Source organism: Hesperophylax consimilis, chromosome 13 (genome assembly GCF_061612785.1).
Source record: "Hesperophylax consimilis isolate HC1 chromosome 13, BYU_Hcon_1.0, whole genome shotgun sequence".
NCBI lineage: Eukaryota > Metazoa > Arthropoda > Insecta > Trichoptera > Limnephilidae > Hesperophylax > Hesperophylax consimilis.
The window spans coordinates 11,328,370-11,349,246 of record NC_142848.1 but is presented as its reverse complement, the minus strand read 5'-3'; the positions used below and the strand labels follow the sequence as shown (position 1 = coordinate 11,349,246).

Genomic DNA, 20,877 nt, shown 5'->3' with positions numbered 1-20,877 from the left:
GAGATTATTTTGTCTTTTAAATCCCAAACTCGTTCGAAAACTCGTCCTGCACTGAGCAACCTTACTTTAGTGTAGTAAAGTACATCAGAATACTCAGACTGCAATGAGTCAAGAAACTCTCGAAATTGTCTATGATTGAGTGCTCGTGAACGAATGCTATTAACAAGCTTAATAACAACATCAAGCACATGTTTCACGTCTAGAGCAGATTTACACAGAGCTTCTTGATGTATGATACAATGAAGAAACACAGCTTCGTTCCCAGGAAATGATTCCTTAAACATGCCTACGAAACCAGGATTTCGTCCCTGTCATATTCGGTGCTCCATCAGTAGTGATGTTACAAATTTTCGTCAAAGGTACTTTCAAAGACGTGATAGTTTCTTGAAATTCTTGAAAAATGTCTGATCCTTTGGTCGTTCCCTTTAATGAACGCATGCAAGCTAATTCTTCAGTAACACAAAAGTTGTCATCAACACCTCTTATAAATATCAGTAACTGAGCTGTGTCAATTATGTCCGTACTTTCATCCAACGCAAAAGAACAGAATTTAAACTCGCTTATCTTTGACTCTAGTTGTGAGACAAACTGCTTATCAATTACTTCAATTCTAGAAGAAATTGTTTTTCGAGACAAACTTACTGTTTCAAAATCCTGTGTTTTGTCAGGACACAAAATGTCACATACTTGGATCATACAAGTTTTTAGAAATTCACCATCAGAAAATGCTTTGTTACTTTTTGCAATATTGTATGCTACAACGTAACTGGCATGTGTAGCTAGCTTTTGAGAACAGCTTTGTTTTTTAAAAATATTTTGCTGACCTGGCAGTTTCTTACGTAGAGCTTCTGCTTTTTGCTTCCGTTCCTCTTCAGTCATAGTTTCATAAGTGGCGTTGTTATGTTTTGTCATGAAGTGTCATGAGAGGTTGAATTCTTTAAATACCGCTACAGCTTCATTGCATATGAGGCACACAGGTTTATCCTTAATATGTGTAAAAAAGTATTTCCAAGTCCACTCATCTTTAAAAATACGACATTCTGAATCAACTTTACGTTTTTTACTTGCCATTGTAACGATCAAAAATGTCAAAAACACTACCAAAAAAGTACAACCATAGAAACACAAGCCAGCCGCAGAGGTGACTTGACACTGACTACGCACGCGACGTCGCGTCGTGACTGTCCGAACTACACTGATGAACATTGAACGATTGAACACTGACCTTGACAACAGAGGAAACGAAAATGGTAGCGCCCGATTCGTCCCGAAATTAGCCGAGCAACACACGCATTGCACTTCACATCGCCATGCATTCGCCATGCTACCGATCTGCAAAGCGCGAGGTTGTGTGCAAACTAATATTAGATGCAATAATACCGCACTTAAAACACAATGAGAAGGAAACCGTTAAGTATTCTATTCTATCTACGTAGAAAATACATTTTGTTCAATTGGTAAATTGTGGTAGGGTTATTCAAAACAATGTCGCGAGCCGGATTGACTAGCCTGGTGGGCCGGACTTGGCCCGCGGGCCGTACTTTGCCCATCACTGTCATATATGGCATCTGCAAGGGAGCTTTTACTAAGCCCGTTCGAACGAAAACATCAGTGCATGTTCCCAACAACTCGTTTACGAAAGGTTTGTTGTGGTTATGGTTCTTGCTGGTATGGGTTTAATGTCTTTCAACACATGGGTTACCTTTTTAATCTAATTCCAAATGTATATCAAATCAATTTAAAAAATCAAATTGGGTAGTACGTAACACAATGTAACAATGGAATAATATCTCGTTTGTCAAGCAATCCGAGATGTTTTTGACGTATCTCGGAGTTGGGAATTGATTTAAGTTTTCGAATGAATTTTGATCAATGAAGTGACTGATTTGACAAAGATGAATTCTGACCAATGACGTGACTGCTTTGAAATTGACGAATTCTGACAGAATCGATTCCTAATCGATGACGTTTTAAAACGATTGTCTCGGACTTTATCCAAATGATTTTGACATAATCAATTTGTCCATGACAATGAATCGAAATATTTCGATGGCCAAAAAGATCGATTTACGATTATGCCCATCGCTAATATATGATGAGTTAAAATTAATTTGTCTATTGGCTCAAATGTCATTCGGTTTTCGGTTTGAAGTTGACAGAAGTTGTTTTATTGTCATTCGTTCTCAGTAATGTCATTTTGCGGAAATAATATTATTAAATTTATTTCGTACTATTAGATGAGATTATAGACAGTAGTCGATGAAGGAATCTTGCATTAAACAAAATTATACTCAGTAATCGAATGATGATTCTACGTTTTAGTATCCAAAGCGAATGTTGCCTTTGGTTATAGGTACTTCAACCGAAATTCTACTGTTTGATAATAAATTTAATAATTATATTATTATGGATGACATAACGTTGATTTCTTTGGTGGAAAGCTGTCCCCACATTTATGATAGATGTGATCCGAATTACAAAAATATGGAAGAGAAACGAAATACCTGGGAACAAATTGCTTCTACTTTAGGAATGACTGGTACGATTATTAAATGGAATCTTCTGCACTTACATTTCATTGCTAAACAAGCTGTGATGGTATTATATATTTTGAGCAAATTAATTGACTAACCAAGAATCTTTGCAGCACAACAAGTCAGAAGACGATGGATTAATTTACGGGACAGATATGTAAAGGCACATCGCCATAATGAAAAAATGGAGATCGTTGGGGGGTTAAGAGATTGCTTCCCTTATTATGAGAAAATGACTTTCCTAGAGCAACACACAAAGAGGAGAATGTAAGTAGTACCCAAAATTTATTATTTTTCTCTTATTCCGCTTCACTCTTAATACGCAATATTTCACTTTCAAATAAATGGATTTAGCTTTATTAATTCAAAACTTGATTTATTATGTCGGGGGAGACTGAAAAATACGCACTTTTAATTTTAATTTCGTTTATTAAGTCACTTACACGATATGTCAATTAGTATGCGGCGCCGTTATAGTCGCAGCTGACGGCGACTATGTTCATATCAAGAGTTGGATTATATTCATAATATCGTATTAGAATTAAATTACAAACCAGTCTATACAAACCTAGCGTAGCCCATAAACTACTTGAAAACTGGGATATAACTCTAAAGGGGACGCGAGCAGGTGTTATTAAAGGTTCCCCAACATTTATAGTAACTTTTAGTAATAATATAACTAAATTCAAGTATTAATTCAAAGTAAACATTCCATATTTACCGTGAAGCCGAATTCGTAACCTTTACCCAAAATTTTTTGTAAATGCTTATTATATTTAGGGTAAGACTTTTTTTTAAGAATTCGTCAATAATGTTGTTTCAATAGGTGCCTGCTGGCGACATGTAGTTCCAATTTTGAACTGTAAATCAACTGAATTTCTTGTCTCCTCTACAATTGTCATGAAATACTTACTTTTTATTTTTGCAGATACGAAGAGGTAAATATGGGCAAACACAATCCCGTACCATATTATCCGTCGCCCCGGCAACGTGCACTTAGACTAAAAAGGCGCCGTGAAAACCTCGCCAGTGAAGATAATGAAATTTCCATTCAGAAAACAGACTGCAATAATTGTAATTCTCTGAGCTCGATTGTGAAAACCTTTGACAAGTATGTTAGTAATGTTGCCAATTCTAGTAATGGCGATACTAGTTTTACCAAATCTGTTGTGGACGACATGCAACTATTGAATCACAAGGGCAGAATGCTGTTCAAAGTTGAGGTTTATAAATTGTTAAATAGACTTTTGGAAGAGTATCCTGAGCAACAATGACATTATTTATGATGACTATTTACAAAAGAGTATTCAAAAGTATAAATAACACAAAAAATCAACCATTAAAAATGTTAGTATTAACTCGTTGAAACAATTTCGCAGTATTGTTCCAAATTCCAATCCTGTAATTCCCACCCACCATTGTCACACCACCACCTTAAATGGCAGGCCCGACTATATCCACTCAAGGAATTGCTTGTATTGTTTAATCAATATCATGCCTCTAAATATTGATAAGGAAACATATGAAATGCTTACTTTGGTTCAAAGTCACAAGTTCAATTCACCTAGATTTCACCGTTTATCCCATATTTTTAGGTTCTATAAATTTGGCACATTATTTCAAGCGATATCTCAAAACGTTTTTGAAAATTTGCCATATTATGCCAAAAATCACTCCAGTGGATATAATATGTGCCAGCGCAAGATAATGTAACCGGCGTAAGATAATGAAAATGAGATGAAGAAAATGTTCTTTGAAATTAAATTAGAAGAGCAATCTAAAATGTATGAGGAAAAAAAATGAAGAGCCAGAGTAGCTTATATGATATCCCATCGCATATAAAACTATGGGGAAAAATAAAGGAATAAAAAAATACTCACTATAAATCGTTTTGTTGGTTCGACAAATGACCGATCTTTAGTTCTACACAAACTAAAATACTGATTTGAGATTTTCACGGCCAAAAGTATTATACATAGTAATAGTAATACCAAGGATTAGCTTTTCATAAAGTTGGCTAAAGAAGGAGGTAGTGCAACACGGCATAATACCCCAAAAACAAATCACTATAACTAAAATACTGTTTAAATGTTACAATTCCAGAACTGAGCATTTCAAACACTCGCTTGTACCTAGATTACATGAAGTTAGTAATAGGTACACAGATATAGAGGATCTGTTGCTCTGTGTTAACTGCACAGTAGCTAGGTACAAAAAGACTATACTATCATATCTTCTAAATCATTATTAATTAAACCTAAGTCTACTCATACTTGTTTATAATATTTTGTATGTACTTATATATCCTTCTAGAGCAAGGCTGCCCAACCCCAGGCCCGCGGGCCACATTGTGGCCCGTGAACAAATTATAAGTGGCCCGCGTGAACCATTTTCAAAAAACCCGCCAATTTAAAAAAGTGTCGCGGGCCCGCGGTAAAACAAACAATGCAACTTGCGCGCGGTCACCAGTGTTGCCAACGAAGGCGATTTATCGCTATTTAGGCTACTCAGAACGAGAATCAGCGACGAAAAAATCTAAAAGGCGACTGGTCGCCTATTAGTCTACTTCAGAGACAAGTTATTTAAATCAGCCAAATCACAAATAATAATTAAAAAAAAAACAAAACACAACAGAAACCTCTTGAACTTACTTTTTAAACAAAAATAAATTGCGGGGAATCACATATGATATTTTTGGCTGTGCGGAATTTTTTTTCAGCGAAGTTCTGTAACAACCCCCTATGGATTATTTTGTGGGGAGCATTCATTTTGAATTTTTTTTGTGAGGAATTATGTTTTATAGAAATTCTCTAACAACCCCCTCCCCCCATGGAAATAGGAACCGTCAGTATTCAGTGGCCCGCCAGTGATTTTTGAATCGTCAATTTCGCCCAACTGTTAAAAAGGTTGGGCAGCCTTGTTCTAGAGCTTGTATTAATTTTTTATACTTTCTGTCGTAATTTTGTGATCAAATGCCACAGTTAATTGTTATTTTTGTTTAAATTATTATTAGTGTTTGATTATGCTTGTATTCTGAGACATGTAATTATTATGTATGGTATATTTATACCGTGGATATTAAATAAATAAACTGCCGCAAGTGGCAGAGCAACTCTTTACAAAGTTTTGTTGTCGCTATCATGTACATAGTAATCAAATTTAAATGAAAACGTCCATAGCCATGCCGGTGCTGATTGGGAAGACATGATCAGATACAAGGCAGGTGAACTGATTTTAAGCCTTCCCTTACCTTTCTTATTCCCAATAACTTGGGTGGTATACAAGTCCATTAACTATTAATCTTTGGAACGCCGAGCTCCCGCTACCTAATACCATGCGCCAGATGATTCTATTTCCATAGTAACTTGTTTTATGCAAAATAATGTTTGCGTAAATTGTATTGTCTTACCAGGTAATGTGTTTATATAATTTATGAAAATAGTACATAATCTACCATGAGAATAGCTACTAATATTCAGAGTAAAATTTTCTCTCTAATGTTACAAAAAAATATTTTAAAGAAACACGAAATAATCATGAAGTTTTATTTAAATTTCTATGTATAAAGCTAAATAAATGCTTTTCACAATAAAAAATAAAGAAAACAAGCAATAAACTGAAGAATGAAGAACGACACAGTGGTAATTTTAAATGCCCGCTGTTTATGAAACGAAAAGCAAAAACCCTTATCTCATAGTTTATTTTGTGGCAATCGTATAAGATTTATGTTAGTAAGCTACGAATATTTTTTACGATGCAAAATCCCATGAAAAGAAAGTATGTTTTGATTGTGCTAATCGCCCACGGCTGCGTTTAACAGGTACAAATTTTTCATGACCGACAAGCACTTCCGGCACACAAAAAGTTAAACATCGCCATTAACATCTTGAAATATGTATTTTTATAAAAGAGGTACTCAGGGGCTGGTGAAGAAACTGATGTATGAAGTTTTATCGATTATGAAATATGATTGGCCGAATCTTCTAAGTTTGGGAAAATATTTACAGGATTGTCGAGCATTATCCACTTGTTACAATAAGTCCCCAACCAGATTTATTGTATGTTACCTCTGTCATCTTATTCTTTTGTCGTCTCCTCATTGCCGAGGATTGTGACCTCCACTTCAATTTCCCTGGTGGACAAGGATCCTCCACTCCTAGCGGTCCTGCGCTTTCTGTTTCATAACACTATTTTGGGAGTGTTTGTGTTCATCTGGACTGAGACAGTGAAACAGTCTAGGTTTATATAGCCTAATTCTGGTATGCGATAAATCAAATTAGAAGCTCACACATCCCTCGTGCCCAGCGATGTATGGAGCATGAAAGACTGATTGCGGCTCTGCGAAGACTGCTAACACATCAGCGGTATAATATTGAGGAAAGCAAAGTTCATTTGGTGAACATTTAAAACATTTACGTGGTTACATAGAGTTTTTAGTTAATATTATTCTCTTCAACATTAATATTTTCTTTCATCTTATTAAATTTCATATTATGCTTTTGAAAAGGCTAAAGTGGTTTGTACAAAATTTTCTCAAATCTTTTCTTTTCACAACCTAATACTATCCTATCGTGCCTGGGTAAAATGCCAATCTGCCTGCTGACTCTATTTCATAACAACTTTATTTGTTTTTTGTGTATTAAAAAATAAGTCATATGAGGCTATTCTGTAAATAAATACAGTACTATTCTATATACATATTCGGAATTGTGATAAAATAAATATGTTTGTAAGTGATGAAATGAAAAGCTAAAAAAATATTAAGATATTTTAAGGTATACGAGTATGTATAGAATTTTTTAAGGTATAAAACAGGGCCGGCCCTGTGCAAGCTTAAATGGAGCAGTCCGCTCCTGGCATCGACTTGCCAAGGCGCTGATAATACCTAACACAGAGCCTTTGCAGTTTTTACTAGCGCCAGGTGCCGTTTCGCTCAGGGCCGGCTATAGTACTATGGATACGCTGGCACATGACAGTTACAAATGTGAGAATAACCTCGCTTTCAAACCAACTTCCTTGAGAGATAGACATGTTTCAGTCAAACCTTAATGAATCCAAGATTAGAATAAGTTTTTTTTTTAACACAATGCATCTCAACTGATTTAATAAATGTATATAATAGATTAATGTACTCTTAGGTATATGATAAATTGTAAATGTTGTGAAATGTTATTGTTTTTCACAAATAAACAATAAATTAATATTTTGGTAAAAAGCATTCACTTTGTTTAAAAACCACCAAAAATTTAACTTAACTCTTTGCACGCGGCCGTATCAACTGTTGTTACGGCAAAAAGTCTATACTCACATGCGGCTGTATCAACAGTTGATACGGAAACTTTGACGGCCGATATTCCAGCGCTCTTTCGTCATAAATGTATTTCTTGCTCACTTGGACATTCGTAGAACTATCACGATGCTGACATCTACAAGAATTTCTCAAAAATAAAATTGTATTTTATAAAAAAAGATCGATAATCAAGTGCGCCTTTAGTTTACATTTTTGTCAACGGATGGCGTTAGTACTAGTATGTCATTCACAACTTTTCATAACTAAAAATGATAAGTGCCCATGGTGTCCCACTTGTGTCTATCAACGCAGTGGCCTAAGTACACACACGCCGAGTGAATGGCGGGACCACATTCAAAAGATACGGTACGTCTTTGTATGAAATTTTATGTTTTTGTTTTTATAAACATCTAAGAGTGTTGACACACGAGGATTTGTTTTCATATTGTGGAGAATAATCTGTTCTGTCTATATAGTCTAATAAATCATGCCAGAATGCTATATGAAATTTAATTGCGTGTATAGGTATTTGAAAATATGTACCGCGTACGGGTATAGATAAAACGGAGCAAATTAACGCGTTTAAAAGGTTAAACTAGTTAAATTTTGAACCCTCAAAATGCTTGTACCAAGCGAAACCGGTCGGTCTTAATAATATTTACAATAATTGGTGGTTTTTAAACAAAAGTGTTTTATTTTTATTTTATAATAAATAAATTTATACCTTGGGTGAACTTTGCCATCTTTGATAACCTGTGAAAAATATGTACTATGCTGGCTTCAATTGTTCCATGGCGGAAATGATGAATTCCAAAACTGCACAAAGGCTGAACTCAGAATTGGATTTGAGTCCGTAAAATTAGTGGAACCATACACGTCTGCAGTAGAATCAATATTGTTTTTTCAACAAGCCAATATTATTTACTGTAAAATTACAGGCGGTGGTCATTCCAAGTCAGAAACTTCTAGTAATAAAACACAGTTTAAATATCTCAACTCTTTATCTTTCTCATCAACTCACAAAAATAATTTGCATTGATTGCTTTTACAACGCTGACACATTAGCGAATTCAATTTATGTACATAATAAATATCATTCCTTAAATATCATTATGTTTAAAATAAGGACTCACTTTTTATTTTAAATCGATTGTAATGTAAATTTAATCAATAAAATTTAAAACAGCCATTTATTTATCATAACTAAAATGAGAATTAAAAAATATGCAATTGGTAATTATTGTATAAAAAATAAAATTTATAATTATGACACTTACGCACTTTTACTTCTGTGGAACCAAATATTTGGGATCCGGCCAATTACTTTATTTAACACTGATGGCCATCTATAAGGCACAAAATGTTTATTCAATTCATCCAATCAACTATCCTAAATACCAAACTGTTGTTTTGTATATAGGATAGTTTGGAATTGAATACATGAAAATATCTACATAAATGTATTGTAATGTTTATAAATTAAACAATACTGAGATGAGAAGATACATAGATAGATTATGTATTATTTGAAGCCATTTGTTGAAGTAATAACATAACATTCTGAAATCTATCCCTAATTTCTCCAATGGATCTATGTGGTAAGATCTTCTGTATTTTTTCAAAAGTGTAATCTGAATCACTTTCGTTTTGAAGAACCAGCAATATAGCTTTGTCTTCTTCCCTTGTCCAACATGGCTCAGTTTCTGTTTTGACAACGACAGGTTCAACTTCTTCATTTGCAGTTTCGGAATCCATGTTGATGTCTTCCTCGTCCAGTGGAATTTCTATAGATTCAGTCTTGATTATAATATTATTGCTTATTTCATTTGATTGAGCAATAGGAGATGTGCTCTGAGCAGTTGACACTGATGGGGAGTCTATGATAGTGTCCTCGGTAAGTTGTTGAGAGGGAGTTTCTTCCACACGGTCATTGCAATGTTCCGGATTGTCAGGCATTTCTTGTTCTTCCCGAGGTTCATTTCCTGGCAGCACATTAGCCAGAGTTTCTAGATTGTCAATGTTTTGAATCTTTAGAGGGTTTTCAGTCAGGTTTTCATCTCTGATAATACTTTTGGAACAACTTGGTTTGTTTGGGGCTTCTTCTGTATCACCCGATTTAGTAGAATTCTTGGACAGGCGAGTGTACTTGCTTTTTGATGTGGGTGTTCTAACGACCCTCATAACCCTGAAAATAAAACAGATATTTTAATTGTGAGATGCTGGCCTTATTTTTGCTGTAATAAAAAGAATTATAACTAAGTTAGTTTATTCATACATTATCATGCTTCGTGTGCAATATTTGTGTTATGCAATTTAATCTTGTCAACTCACATAGGTACAATACAATACAGTGAAAAACAACTAAAAATCTAACTGCTTTCTTTATTCTTGTTGACCTTGGGCGTCATGTAGGCTTATGATTGAGAGTGGAACCTGCTTCGAACCTTCTGATCCATGACCTAATCAAATTTTCACTGGGACAATGTTTTAGGCCATGCAAATTGAACTCAGAGCAAAATAAAAGTTTGACAATGGTGCACGAATTCCCATTTTCATAAAAGTTCTTCACACGTTACGTTCATAAAAGTTCTTCACACGTTACGTTCATAAAAGTTCTTCACACGTTACGTTCATAAAAGTTCTTCACACGTTACGTTCATAAAAGTTCTTCACACGTTACGTTCATAAAAGTTCTTCACACGTTACGTTCATAAAAGTTCTTCACACGTTACGTTCATAAAAGTTCTTCACACGTTACGTTCATAAAAGTTCTTCACACGTTAAATCCCCATCTTGACTATAATTTTTAAGAAAATGAATCTGCATTTCCATCGTGACTTCATGTTTAGAAAAGTACATTTACATTTAAAAAAATGACATTTGCTCACACTGCTGCAGCTAGACTGGATAATAATAATAATTATTATAATTAAATGCCGCAATCGACCTAATGGCCAGGCCTGGTACATATTTAACAGTTATAAAATTACCTCTTTGGAGACGTCTTCTCGTCATCACTGTCCCTGGGCTGCGGTGGGTCCAGAGAGGCACCCCTGCGCCGGCCCTGGGCACTGCAGGCGGTGGCGTGGGGGGCCGGTGGGTGCTGCTGGGGCACCGACAGGCGGCGAGCTTGCCCCTCCGACCCCCCACCCCAATCCACCCGCGCCGCCCGCAAACCGCGACCGTTCTGGATGTAGAGTCGCCCCTGCATGTACTGAAATGAGAGAGGTTTAATAAATAAGAAACGGTACACGCGCCATACTGATACATTTATGATGACGCTGTAAAGAACTCAAGAGGTCAATGTTCCTGACTTGCTGATGCACAGAATTCGCTGGGTAAGTGGCAAAAAGTGTGGCACTATAGGTCAGCAGATTGGTTCGGTATGCGGGCCCATTTCAATGCTTTTCCGTGGTCAGCTGTTTGTTTTCGGACTTCGGACCCTTCAAGATGTGCCCAGAAGATTGGTGAAGTCATCAATTCGGCGATGGATGGCTTCATACAATCGACTACTAAAGAAACTGGTGTGGGCTCAAAGCCGTGGTTCAGTCGACAATGCTCCGAAGCAGTTCGACGAAAAAACGCGGCTTACCGAGCCTACAACACATCTCGAACGCCCGAAAGCAGATCAGCATACAACAAATCGGCAAAGGAATGCAAGAGAATCATCAATAGGTCAAAATTCGAACACGACCTGCAGATCAGCAAAAAGCTGGCTGCCTGCCCGCATGGCAGCAGAGCATTCTGGTCGCTTGCGGGCTCAATAGGTCGAAATTTTTGCAAACCCAGTTTGCCACCTCTTACCAGACCTGACGGCTCACTAGCAAACACCGCCACCGAAAAGGCAAACCTTTTAGGGAAAATGTTTGCGGAAAACTCGACCCTCGACTGCGGCTTCTATATGAAAAAGCTGAGGATCCGGCATCGGGATGTACTCCACGTCATACGGGGGCTAGATGTTAACAAAGCTAGTGGACCTGATGGAATACCTGCCCTGGTATTGCAGAGGTGTGCTGCGGAAATAGTTCCAGTTTTGACAAAGCTCTTCAAAATGTCCCTGAAGTGTGGCACTGTGCCCTCTGGTTGGAAAAAAGCGGTAATTCACCCTATTCCCAAGAAAGGTGACCGCTCCAACCCGGCCAACTACCGCCCCATAGCGATCACATCAGTTCTGTCCAAAGTGATGGAACGTGTGATCAACGACAAACTGCTCACATACCTCGAGAAGAACAAAATTATCAACGACCGTCAATACGGATTCCGGCGGAACCGCTCGTGCGGTGATCTTCTCGCGTATGTGACGCATGTTTGGGGGCGGTGCCTGGAACGTCACGGTGAGACCCAAACGGTCGCACTAGACATATCCAAGGCCTTTGACCGGGTCTGGCACCGAGGACTTGTCAACAAATTGCATTCTTACGGACTTCCCGCATCCCTGTGTACGTGGATTGCTGACTTTTTAAGGGATAGGTCGATTCAGGCGGTTGCTGACGGTTTCACCTCTTCCTCGCACTCCATAAATGCTGGCGTCCCACAGGGATCGGTTCTGTCTCCAACTTTGTTTTTGTTGCACATCAATGACCTTTTGACATGTGCACCGATTCATTGTTACGCGGATGACAGTACAGTTCATGATAGCTTTTTGTTTGACAAGCCCCCAAAGGGCACACAAACTCCAACGGCTCGGAGGGCTTTGAAGCAGAGAATGGACGGTTATCTCGAGAGTATTTCCTCCTGGGGTAAAAATAATCTCGTCGAATTTAATGTTTCAAAGACCCAATCCTGTCTGATTACGTCTAAAAGGGATCCAAATGATAATCTAGTCTCCTTCAACGGAAGCAATCTTCCGAACAGGCCTTCCATTGATATGCTTGGTGTAACTATAAGTGACCAGCTCAGGTACGGGGGCTCCATCGAAGCTAGAGTAAAGTTGGCCTCTCAGAAGCTGGGCGTACTGTACAGGGCCCGCAGATACTTTAATAGTACACAACTGCTCACCCTGTACAAATCGCAAGTGCGCCCTACTGTCGAATTTGGCAGCCATCTCTGGTCTGGAGCCCCAAAATACCTGAAAAAAACCCTTGACTCTGTGCAGAAACGGGCGGTCCGTTTGATAGATTCCCCAATCTTAACAAACGGACTGCAATCTTTAGAGCACAGGCGTCAGGTAGGTATGCTGTCCTTATTCTATCGGTATTACAATGGAAGATGCTCTGAAGAACTAGCGTCATTGATCCCTTCGGCACCGGTGCGTAGTCGGGATACACGCCAAACGCGCGCCCAACATTTGTACACAGTTGACACTTGTCACATGAGAACGGGTCGCTTCTACGATTCGTTCTTAAGTTCAACAGCTCGACTGTGGAACGAACTGCCGGCCTCTGTGTTTCCTCCCTCCTACAACATGGGACTCTTCAAGACCCATGTTCACTTCTTCCTCTCCACAAAAAGACCCTCCACACAGCATCCCCAAAGATGACATAGGCCCTGAGGGAAATTATTTTCTTCAGGGCCTCCTGTGTGGAGTAAATATAAAAAAAAAAAAAAAAATATTTTACAGATTACTGGAATTTAAAAATGACACAAATGAGAAGTCGTCGATGACCTTAAATGGGATGGTAAATTTGGATGGGTGGAAGCCGATAAGGATGGTAAAAAAAATGGAGAAATTTGAGGATGGCATTTGTTCAAAGCTGGATGCCAGAAGGCTCATGAAGAGAATTTAAAATAAAATCGATGTACCTTAGTGCCACAAGGTATGCAGTGGCGAGTTCGGCTTTTATACTTGTCGTCTGAAGAGTTGTGGCACGTGCAGGCACACAGGTCCGTGCCGTAAGTGTCCTCTATGGGGGGAATGTTCAGCACTTCGTAATCCAAATGCTCTGGAGAGTTGCCGCTATCTATATTCTTGGACAATCCCTCCACATCCAGAACCTCAAAGCCGCTGTGCATTTGGCTGGAAGAAACGTTGATATTAATTCAATATAATAATGTTAAGTGTGTCAAGCTGTGTTAAAGGTGTGGGCGTAGTTATACCTATCTGGTGGTTTTTCATTGGGCAGTAATCTGAGGAACCAGTTGACCAAGTGCTTGTTTCCCTTCAGCTGGGGAAGTATGGTGGCCTTGATGCTCTCGATGGTGACTGAATCACTGGACGTGTCAATGTTCTCCGTGATCTTTTCCAAGCACCAGAGGATTTTACGTAGTTGCGCCGGCCTGCGGTTGAAGTATATCTGAAAGAAGGATTTTAAGTTCTTAGAACAGAAAGGTAGTGTCACAGAAGGAAATAATAATCGGTGATACCATTATAATAAGCGACATAGACGTTGGGTAGGATTTCTGTGTTTTTTGTGCTGAAATGAAAGGTTTTGCAAAGGACTAGTGTCATGGATCTCTTCGGTTCTGGTGCGAGAGAAACACCAAGCATATGCCCAACATTTGTGCAAGGTTGATGTTTGTCACAAGGGAATGGCTCATTTATATGAATTGTGCTCAACAGCTCGGCTGTGGTATGATTTGCCCACTTTTACAAGTTGGATCATGAAAGATCATCCCAAAAATATGAAGGAATTCAAACCTGTAATCTTTCGATGAAATCGGACATCTTTGTTAGCATGAAATGATCCATGAATCGGCCCACTTCTACGGCTTGGCCAGCCGTCAGGAACGTGAGGAACTCTTCCGTCAAGTCTTCATGCTCGGAACCAAAGAACGTATTGAGTTTCTGGTAAAGGTTGCATGGGGTTTCTTTCTCTGGGTCGTAGTTCTCCAAGATGTCTTGGAAATCACTAAACCTGTTTAGTATGCAGGGATCCGTATTGCTGGTCAAGCGAGACTGAACCTTTTCAAAATAAGCTGTTGCGCATGCTGAAAAAGGAATAAAGGGTTTAATAAATTTACAAATACAGAATACTAAGGAAATGAGGAATATTGTTTGGAAGGGAAGAAATATTAAAAAATCATTTTTGGCTACAACATCACCAATATAATATTTTTCAATCATCGATAGCACTTTAGTGAGGCTAAAAGAGAAGAAGACCAATGAATTTTTAAAAAAGACTTAAAAATTCAGGCAGTGGTGAGGATCACGTCAAGAGGAGAGATTCTTTCAAGAATCAACTGAATTTCAGGTTTGAATCCTCTCCTGTAAAATATGTCGATATCGGAAGAGATTTGGTTCAGGACCAATATACTCTTCCCCACCCGCATCACCATTGGCAGGATGGTCAGCGGCCGTAAGATAGGATAATCGAGGATGACGCTGTATAAGGCAATCAACAATAACAATGGAAATAATAAGGTTAGAAATGATCAGTCTGCTAAGGCCATTAGTAGCATTCTTTCAATTCTGAATACATGCGGTCTTTCACCAGGGCAATACAAAAAGAAATGAAGTGCGCAGTAAAAACCACTGCTAAAGATCTTAAAAATTATCAAAAACCTGCCATCACAGAAAAGAAAGAAAATAAATTTATGGGAATTTCCTTTCTTCGGGACATGCACAGCTTTTCTGCCGCTATGATATAGCAAGATCCCGGATATCATATATTATTATAGTTGATTGATGTGCAGATAATAGACATAACTAACCAGTCTCCTTCAGGTCGTTGGTGTTGGGATCGCTGGTGGCGAACATGGCCTTGTTGGCTTCCAGCTCCCTCTGTGCGCGGGCGGCCAGACGGTGTTTGGTGGACTGGAGGCCGGCCCGAGGGGACTTGCGCATTCGTATTTGTGCGCTCTTCTCTTCTGGCTAGAATTTCACAAATTTTATGTAGATATTATGTCCTTACATTATTATTAGACTAGCGGAGACCTGTCAAAAATGACGGGATATTGTCTAAGTAAATCTAGTTAGTTAGTAAATAACGCTTTCTTGAAAATGGAAGATCGCAGACCTTCGAAAAATCACAAAATCTGAATTTACTTGTCAAGATTAACCCTAAGAAGTGACCATAATAAGGTGTTGGGATGCAGATACAACCAGAGGCCTCATACAATCAACACTGGCAACAGTGGAAGAATCGTGTGAAGAAACATGGCTGTCGGTCAATCCAGACAAGACAGAACTAGTAATCTTCACACGCAAAAGAAATCTAGAGGGATGGAACAATCCAACCTTCTATGGAAAGGTGTTAGAACCCTCGAACACGGTTAAGTACCCAGGAGCCATCATGGATGCCAAACTGAGCTGGAAAAACCAGGTGGAATATGTGGGCAGAAAGGCATGTTCGCTAATATGGGCAACTAGGCGGATCTGCGGCAGAACGTGGGGACTCAATCCTAAAATGATGCAATGGCTGTACAGAGCCGTTGTAAAACCAAGGATCATGCATGCAGCCCTAGTTTGGTGGAGGAGAACAACACTGAAAACAGTGATGGTCACACTCAATCACATACAGGGACTCGCATCCAGAGGAATGACGGGAGCTATGCGAACCACTCCAATACTAGCCATGGGAGTGCTCCTGAACCTACCCCCACTAAACCTAGAAATAGAGGGGGTGGCGATGGCGGCAACCTACAGGCTACAATGCAAAGGTCAATGGAGAGGTGATCTGCCCAAAAACAGTCATACAGAGATTGGAACAAGACTGAGGGCAATTAGCCCGACAGCTGGAATGAAGCAGGATGGCAAACAAGCCGAATACTTCCTCAGACGGCAGTTTGGGGTGATCTACCCCACAAGGGAGGTATGGGACACGGTTCCAGGTCCTACCTCCAAACAGGTACTAATCCGGTTCACAGATGGCCAGAACAGGGGCCGAAGTCTGTCTGCAGGGATCGAAGAGGGAACTCAGTATACCTCTAGGAGCACACTGTACTGTGTTTCAAGCTGAGATGGAAGCCATCTTGGCCTTCACAGGAGAATGTACGTATCGGGTACAGGAATAAGAACATAAGCATTTGTTCTGATAGCCAGCCAGAACCAATGTGACTCTAGACTGGTGATGGAATGAAGGATTGTTCTTACAGAATTCGCTACCATCAATAAAATAACCCTAGTCTGGGTACCAGGACATAAAGGTATTGAGGGCAACGAGCGGGCTGACGAACTAGCAAGGAAAGGGGCGAAAGCACCACTTGTAGGATCCAAGCCGGCCGTAGGAGTAGCAGCTTGCCACACAAAATTACATATTGATAGGTGGGTCAAATCCCAGCACTGCAAAGAATGAGAGAGGGCATCTGGAATGAGACATTCCAAAGTACTCATAAAAGGACCAGACCCTAGACGAACCAAGAAACTACTCGATATGGACAGAAACTTCCTGAGGGAACTGGTAAGACTACTAACGGGACACGGCCATCTCAGGAGACACATGCAGATATTGGGAGTGGAAAACACCAATCGATGCAGGAAATGTGAAGAGGATGAAGAGACTCCAATTCACCTATGGTGCCAATGTCCTGTCCTGGTGGGAGCTAGGCTCATATACCTGGGGAGACATAAAGTAGAACCAGAAGACATAGCCACATACCCAATAACAACCCTGGTGAACTTTATTAAAGGGACTGGGTTGTTGTTAAAGGATTGAGGTAAAATGGGAGAGACACAATGGGCCTATGGCCTAAGTACTCACGGGAACTATATGTAAACCGTCTCCGCGCTTATAAAAAAAAAAACCCTAAGAAATTCAAACAAAATATCAATTAAAATAATTTTCTGGTAAAGAATTATTATTTTACTTTTCATGTTAAGTTTTTGCTCGCCTGAATTCTTGACACACCAGTAAAAAGTTTCGAAAATGACAAGTAAAATAAATAAATTTCTGTTCAAATATTATACTATAGATAGGTACTTAAACGCTTGTCTGAATTCAAAATAAAACCTTTTAGTTACAACGACTTATTAAATATAATTAATGATGAGTATAATGTGTGGCAGAACTCACCTTTTTGACATCACGTTGGATCTCTGGCACAATGAATTCGGTATGTTCATCAGGTCCGGGAGTAGGGATCCCAGATTGGAGACTGGACTCATCCGGCCCCTCCAGCCCCGACTTGGAGGCAGCGGTTAGGTTTGGCATGGACGGCAACATGCTTTCCACGTCTTGGATCTCCTTGAATAACTTAGCTCTTATTTTCCACGCAAGATCTGATTTCAATTTGAATAACTGCTTATTTCTATGTCTGAGCAACTCTCTTCGTTTTGTATTGACAATTAATAAGTACTGTAACTTGGATAGTATAGTGCTTAAAGTATGATTCTCACTGTTATACTTGTTAGAATTGTAGGTGTCTAAAGTTTCTTCAATGTGAATATTGTTTGGACTTAATTGATCATCACACGAGAGATCATCACTAGATTGTGCGTCGACCTGTCCATTGCATTCATCACGGAGAGGTATATAGTCTACCAATAATTCTTCTTGTGTAAGTTTGGCTTTTATTGAATAATTCTCTACACAACCATTTGTGCGCTCAGCTGAATTATGAAAAGAAATATAATTCACTTCACTATCAAGTTTATTGTTTTCACTAACACTACTTATATTGAATGGTTGAGAGTTTGTATCCAATTGTTCAAGTTTCACGACTGTACTCTCTGACCTTTTGCAAGTTCCATTTGCTCTTTTGAAGAACTGGGTTAGTAATGTTTGGTTTTGAGGCAGAGTATCTTCTCTGAAGCTGCAAAGGGAATATTCACAAGGACATCTATGATGTGTATGCGACGGCACAGTTTGTGTGTTTTGTAGTCTATGTCTTCCATTAATTGTAGTTTCAGCAACAAAAGGAGTGGAAGTTCTTAATGGTCTTGACACGATGGCGCATTCATTATCACTGGAAATAAAATTGGTATCACTATTACGCAAAATGCCTCGAGAAATCTCTTCTTCCAGATCATTAGGTAACACAGCCTCCTTTTCCTTGACAGTCTTTTGAGGACACTTTTTAACACTCTTTTGAGCACGCTTTTTAGGTGGAGGGGTCTTCTTGGTTTTCACTGGTAATACTTTATTCTTACTTTGTGCTGGATTACTTTTGCTTCTGGTGATAACTTTACTCGAACTTCGTGTTGATCTCTTAGTAGGTAAATTTACTTCCTTATCTTGAATTTTTTCAACTGTTTCACAATTTTCTTTGGAGCCACTGTTAATTTGGTGGTTGGTGTGTGACAAATTACCGTTTAACGGATTGTAAAGCAAGATCGGATTCACAGCAAACTGACCACCACCGAGATCCTTTAGCTCAAAACGTAAGAAAGAATTCGAAGATGACAGGCCACTGGGGCCAGATGACAATGGGTAATTCGGTAAGTTTCTGTGAGGAATTAACGCGGTTGTGGGAGATGAGGGTGGACTGGAATTTCGTGAGATTTCACTAGGACTTCGATGTGAGACTTCAACAGGATTCTGAGGCGGTATTTTCCGCCGTTCTTGAAGTGCGTTTGACAACTCATCCAGCCTCACTAAGGCCTGTTAAAGAAATTAAAATCATCGTTTTATTGAAGTAAAATAATTTAAAAACTATTAACATAAGAACAAATGTAAATAAAAACACTTAAACTGTTTTTTTATTACAAATAAACGAGTTAATGTAAACGCGCGTCACGTACAAAGTAACAATATTTTGACAGTTCAGTTGGTTTCAGTGTTGTCAGCATAATAATATGTAAGTACCTAGTTTCTGATTACATTCTTATTAAAATTAAGGGAATATTTTATTTAAAAAAATCGCATTGCAATAATATATCATCATACATATTATGTTTTCGGTTCAGAAGAAATATGAATATAAAACCATACAAGCCAAACATTTGAAAAAATAACAGTATACACAGATAGGCAAGGAAATGTATTTTTTACTATTGGGGAAAATAAATAGGAAAAATAAAAGTGTTCATAATCCTAGTTGCAAGAAATAAATAATAGGACCATTGTTCTTACCGGTTTCTTAGGTATTACAGGGTCCAGGTAGAAACGCCAAGTTTCAGGAAGAGAAGAGAGAGGGTGATCTCTGGGGGTCCAAGTAGGATCAAATGGGATGATGGGAAAGGTAATCCTAGGATATTTCTTGTGCTTCATAAAATACTGAAAAAAATAAATTATTACATGTTTATTTGATAAACTTCATTTACGAGGGGGTACCCAAAAGAAACCGAACTGATGTTATGGGGGGCTTATTTTTTGTAGTACCAGGATCTGCCGGTAGGACCTGTACAGCTACCCTTTCCCAGTCAGTATGCCAAGCACTGTGGTGGAGAAGTCATCATTTCCGCTGGTGTGAATTTTTTGGTGACACTTGTTTTGTGTGCTCCTCATTTTATTTTTACCGTGGCTGATTTTCGTGAACAGAGTTACGAATTGACACAAACTTTTTATCCACGGTCATCACAAGTGACGAATCATGGTGCTATAGATAAGACCCTGAAACAAAGCAATAATGACTCCTCTCACATCGAAAAAATAAATTAACATTGTCTTAAAATAGTGAAAAAATTGTCTTTGGAAGTGTTAAAATTCAAACGTGGAATAGTAAATGATTTTTGTAACCCTCCGCGGTTAAGTGGTTCAAATTTTGGGTGGCTGGTTCAAATCCCTGCAAGCGCAAATAAAACTTATATGTGTATGATTAAAAAGAGTACTTTTTTATGTATATAGCATTTGTGGTAAGTTGCGTAAGGACGATTTCTCCAGCACAGTGCTTGGCATACAGACTGTGGAAAGGTAGCTGTACATGGTCTTACTGGCAGAACGCGGTGTTTCAAAAAATAAGCCCCCTACAACATCAGTTCGGTTTCTTTTGGGTACCTCCTCATATATGTTATGTATATTAATTATTTTGGTCCGGAGCCAAGGAACTTAACCACTTAGAAAGGGAGGCCGTTGAAACACTACATAGTCCAGGGGTAAAGGGCAGTAACTTTGGGATTCTACATAACAGTACAAGTAAAAAGATACATAACTTTTTCGAAATTCCAACATTTTAAACGCTTTCCGGGCGAAATTACAAATTATTATTATTATGTAATGAGCAGGCAGAATGATGCGCTTATATCTGATTTTACAATAAGTTTAACAGTAATTGGGTTGATTTAAATATAAAAATTAG

General features: G+C 38.6%; 2 protein-coding genes across 2 annotated transcripts in view; one reads left to right on the top strand and one right to left on the bottom strand.

Annotated features, from left to right (window-relative positions):
- The first annotated feature begins 2,135 nt into the window (after positions 1-2,135).
- LOC149418424 (uncharacterized) lies at positions 2,136-5,841 on the top strand. The gene is made up of 3 exons (XM_089638483.1): positions 2,136-2,539; positions 2,648-2,801; positions 3,463-5,841. Exons 1-3 carry the CDS (start codon positions 2,335-2,337, stop codon positions 3,806-3,808), a joined length of 705 nt encoding a protein of 234 aa, XP_089494609.1. The 5' UTR covers positions 2,136-2,334; the 3' UTR covers positions 3,809-5,841.
- Positions 5,842-8,735: 2,894 nt separating this feature from the next.
- Positions 8,736-20,877, bottom strand: part of mute (gon-4 like protein muscle wasted) — a 30,518-nt gene continuing 18,376 nt past the window's right edge. The window contains exons 14-21 of the mRNA XM_089638482.1: positions 19,713-19,856; positions 17,715-19,241; positions 15,415-15,574; positions 14,402-14,691; positions 13,861-14,057; positions 13,567-13,780; positions 10,815-11,038; positions 8,736-10,009 (exon numbers count right to left, since the gene is read on the bottom strand). Coding sequence (XP_089494608.1) covers positions 9,340-10,009; positions 10,815-11,038; positions 13,567-13,780; positions 13,861-14,057; positions 14,402-14,691; positions 15,415-15,574; positions 17,715-19,241; positions 19,713-19,856 — 3,426 coding nt within the window. The 3' untranslated portion in view covers positions 8,736-9,339. The remainder of the gene's footprint in view (positions 10,010-10,814; positions 11,039-13,566; positions 13,781-13,860; positions 14,058-14,401; positions 14,692-15,414; positions 15,575-17,714; positions 19,242-19,712; positions 19,857-20,877) is intronic.

Coding starts and splice junctions, on each gene's coding strand:
- LOC149418424 (XM_089638483.1), top strand. CDS start 2,335: ATGTTGCCTTTGGTTATAGGTACTTCAACCGAAATTCTACTGTTTGAT. Junction 2,540..2,647: donor TTCTACTTTAGGAATGACTG/GTACGATTATTA, acceptor GAATCTTTGCAG/CACAACAAGTCAGAAGACGA. Junction 2,802..3,462: donor CAACACACAAAGAGGAGAAT/GTAAGTAGTACC, acceptor TTATTTTTGCAG/ATACGAAGAGGTAAATATGG.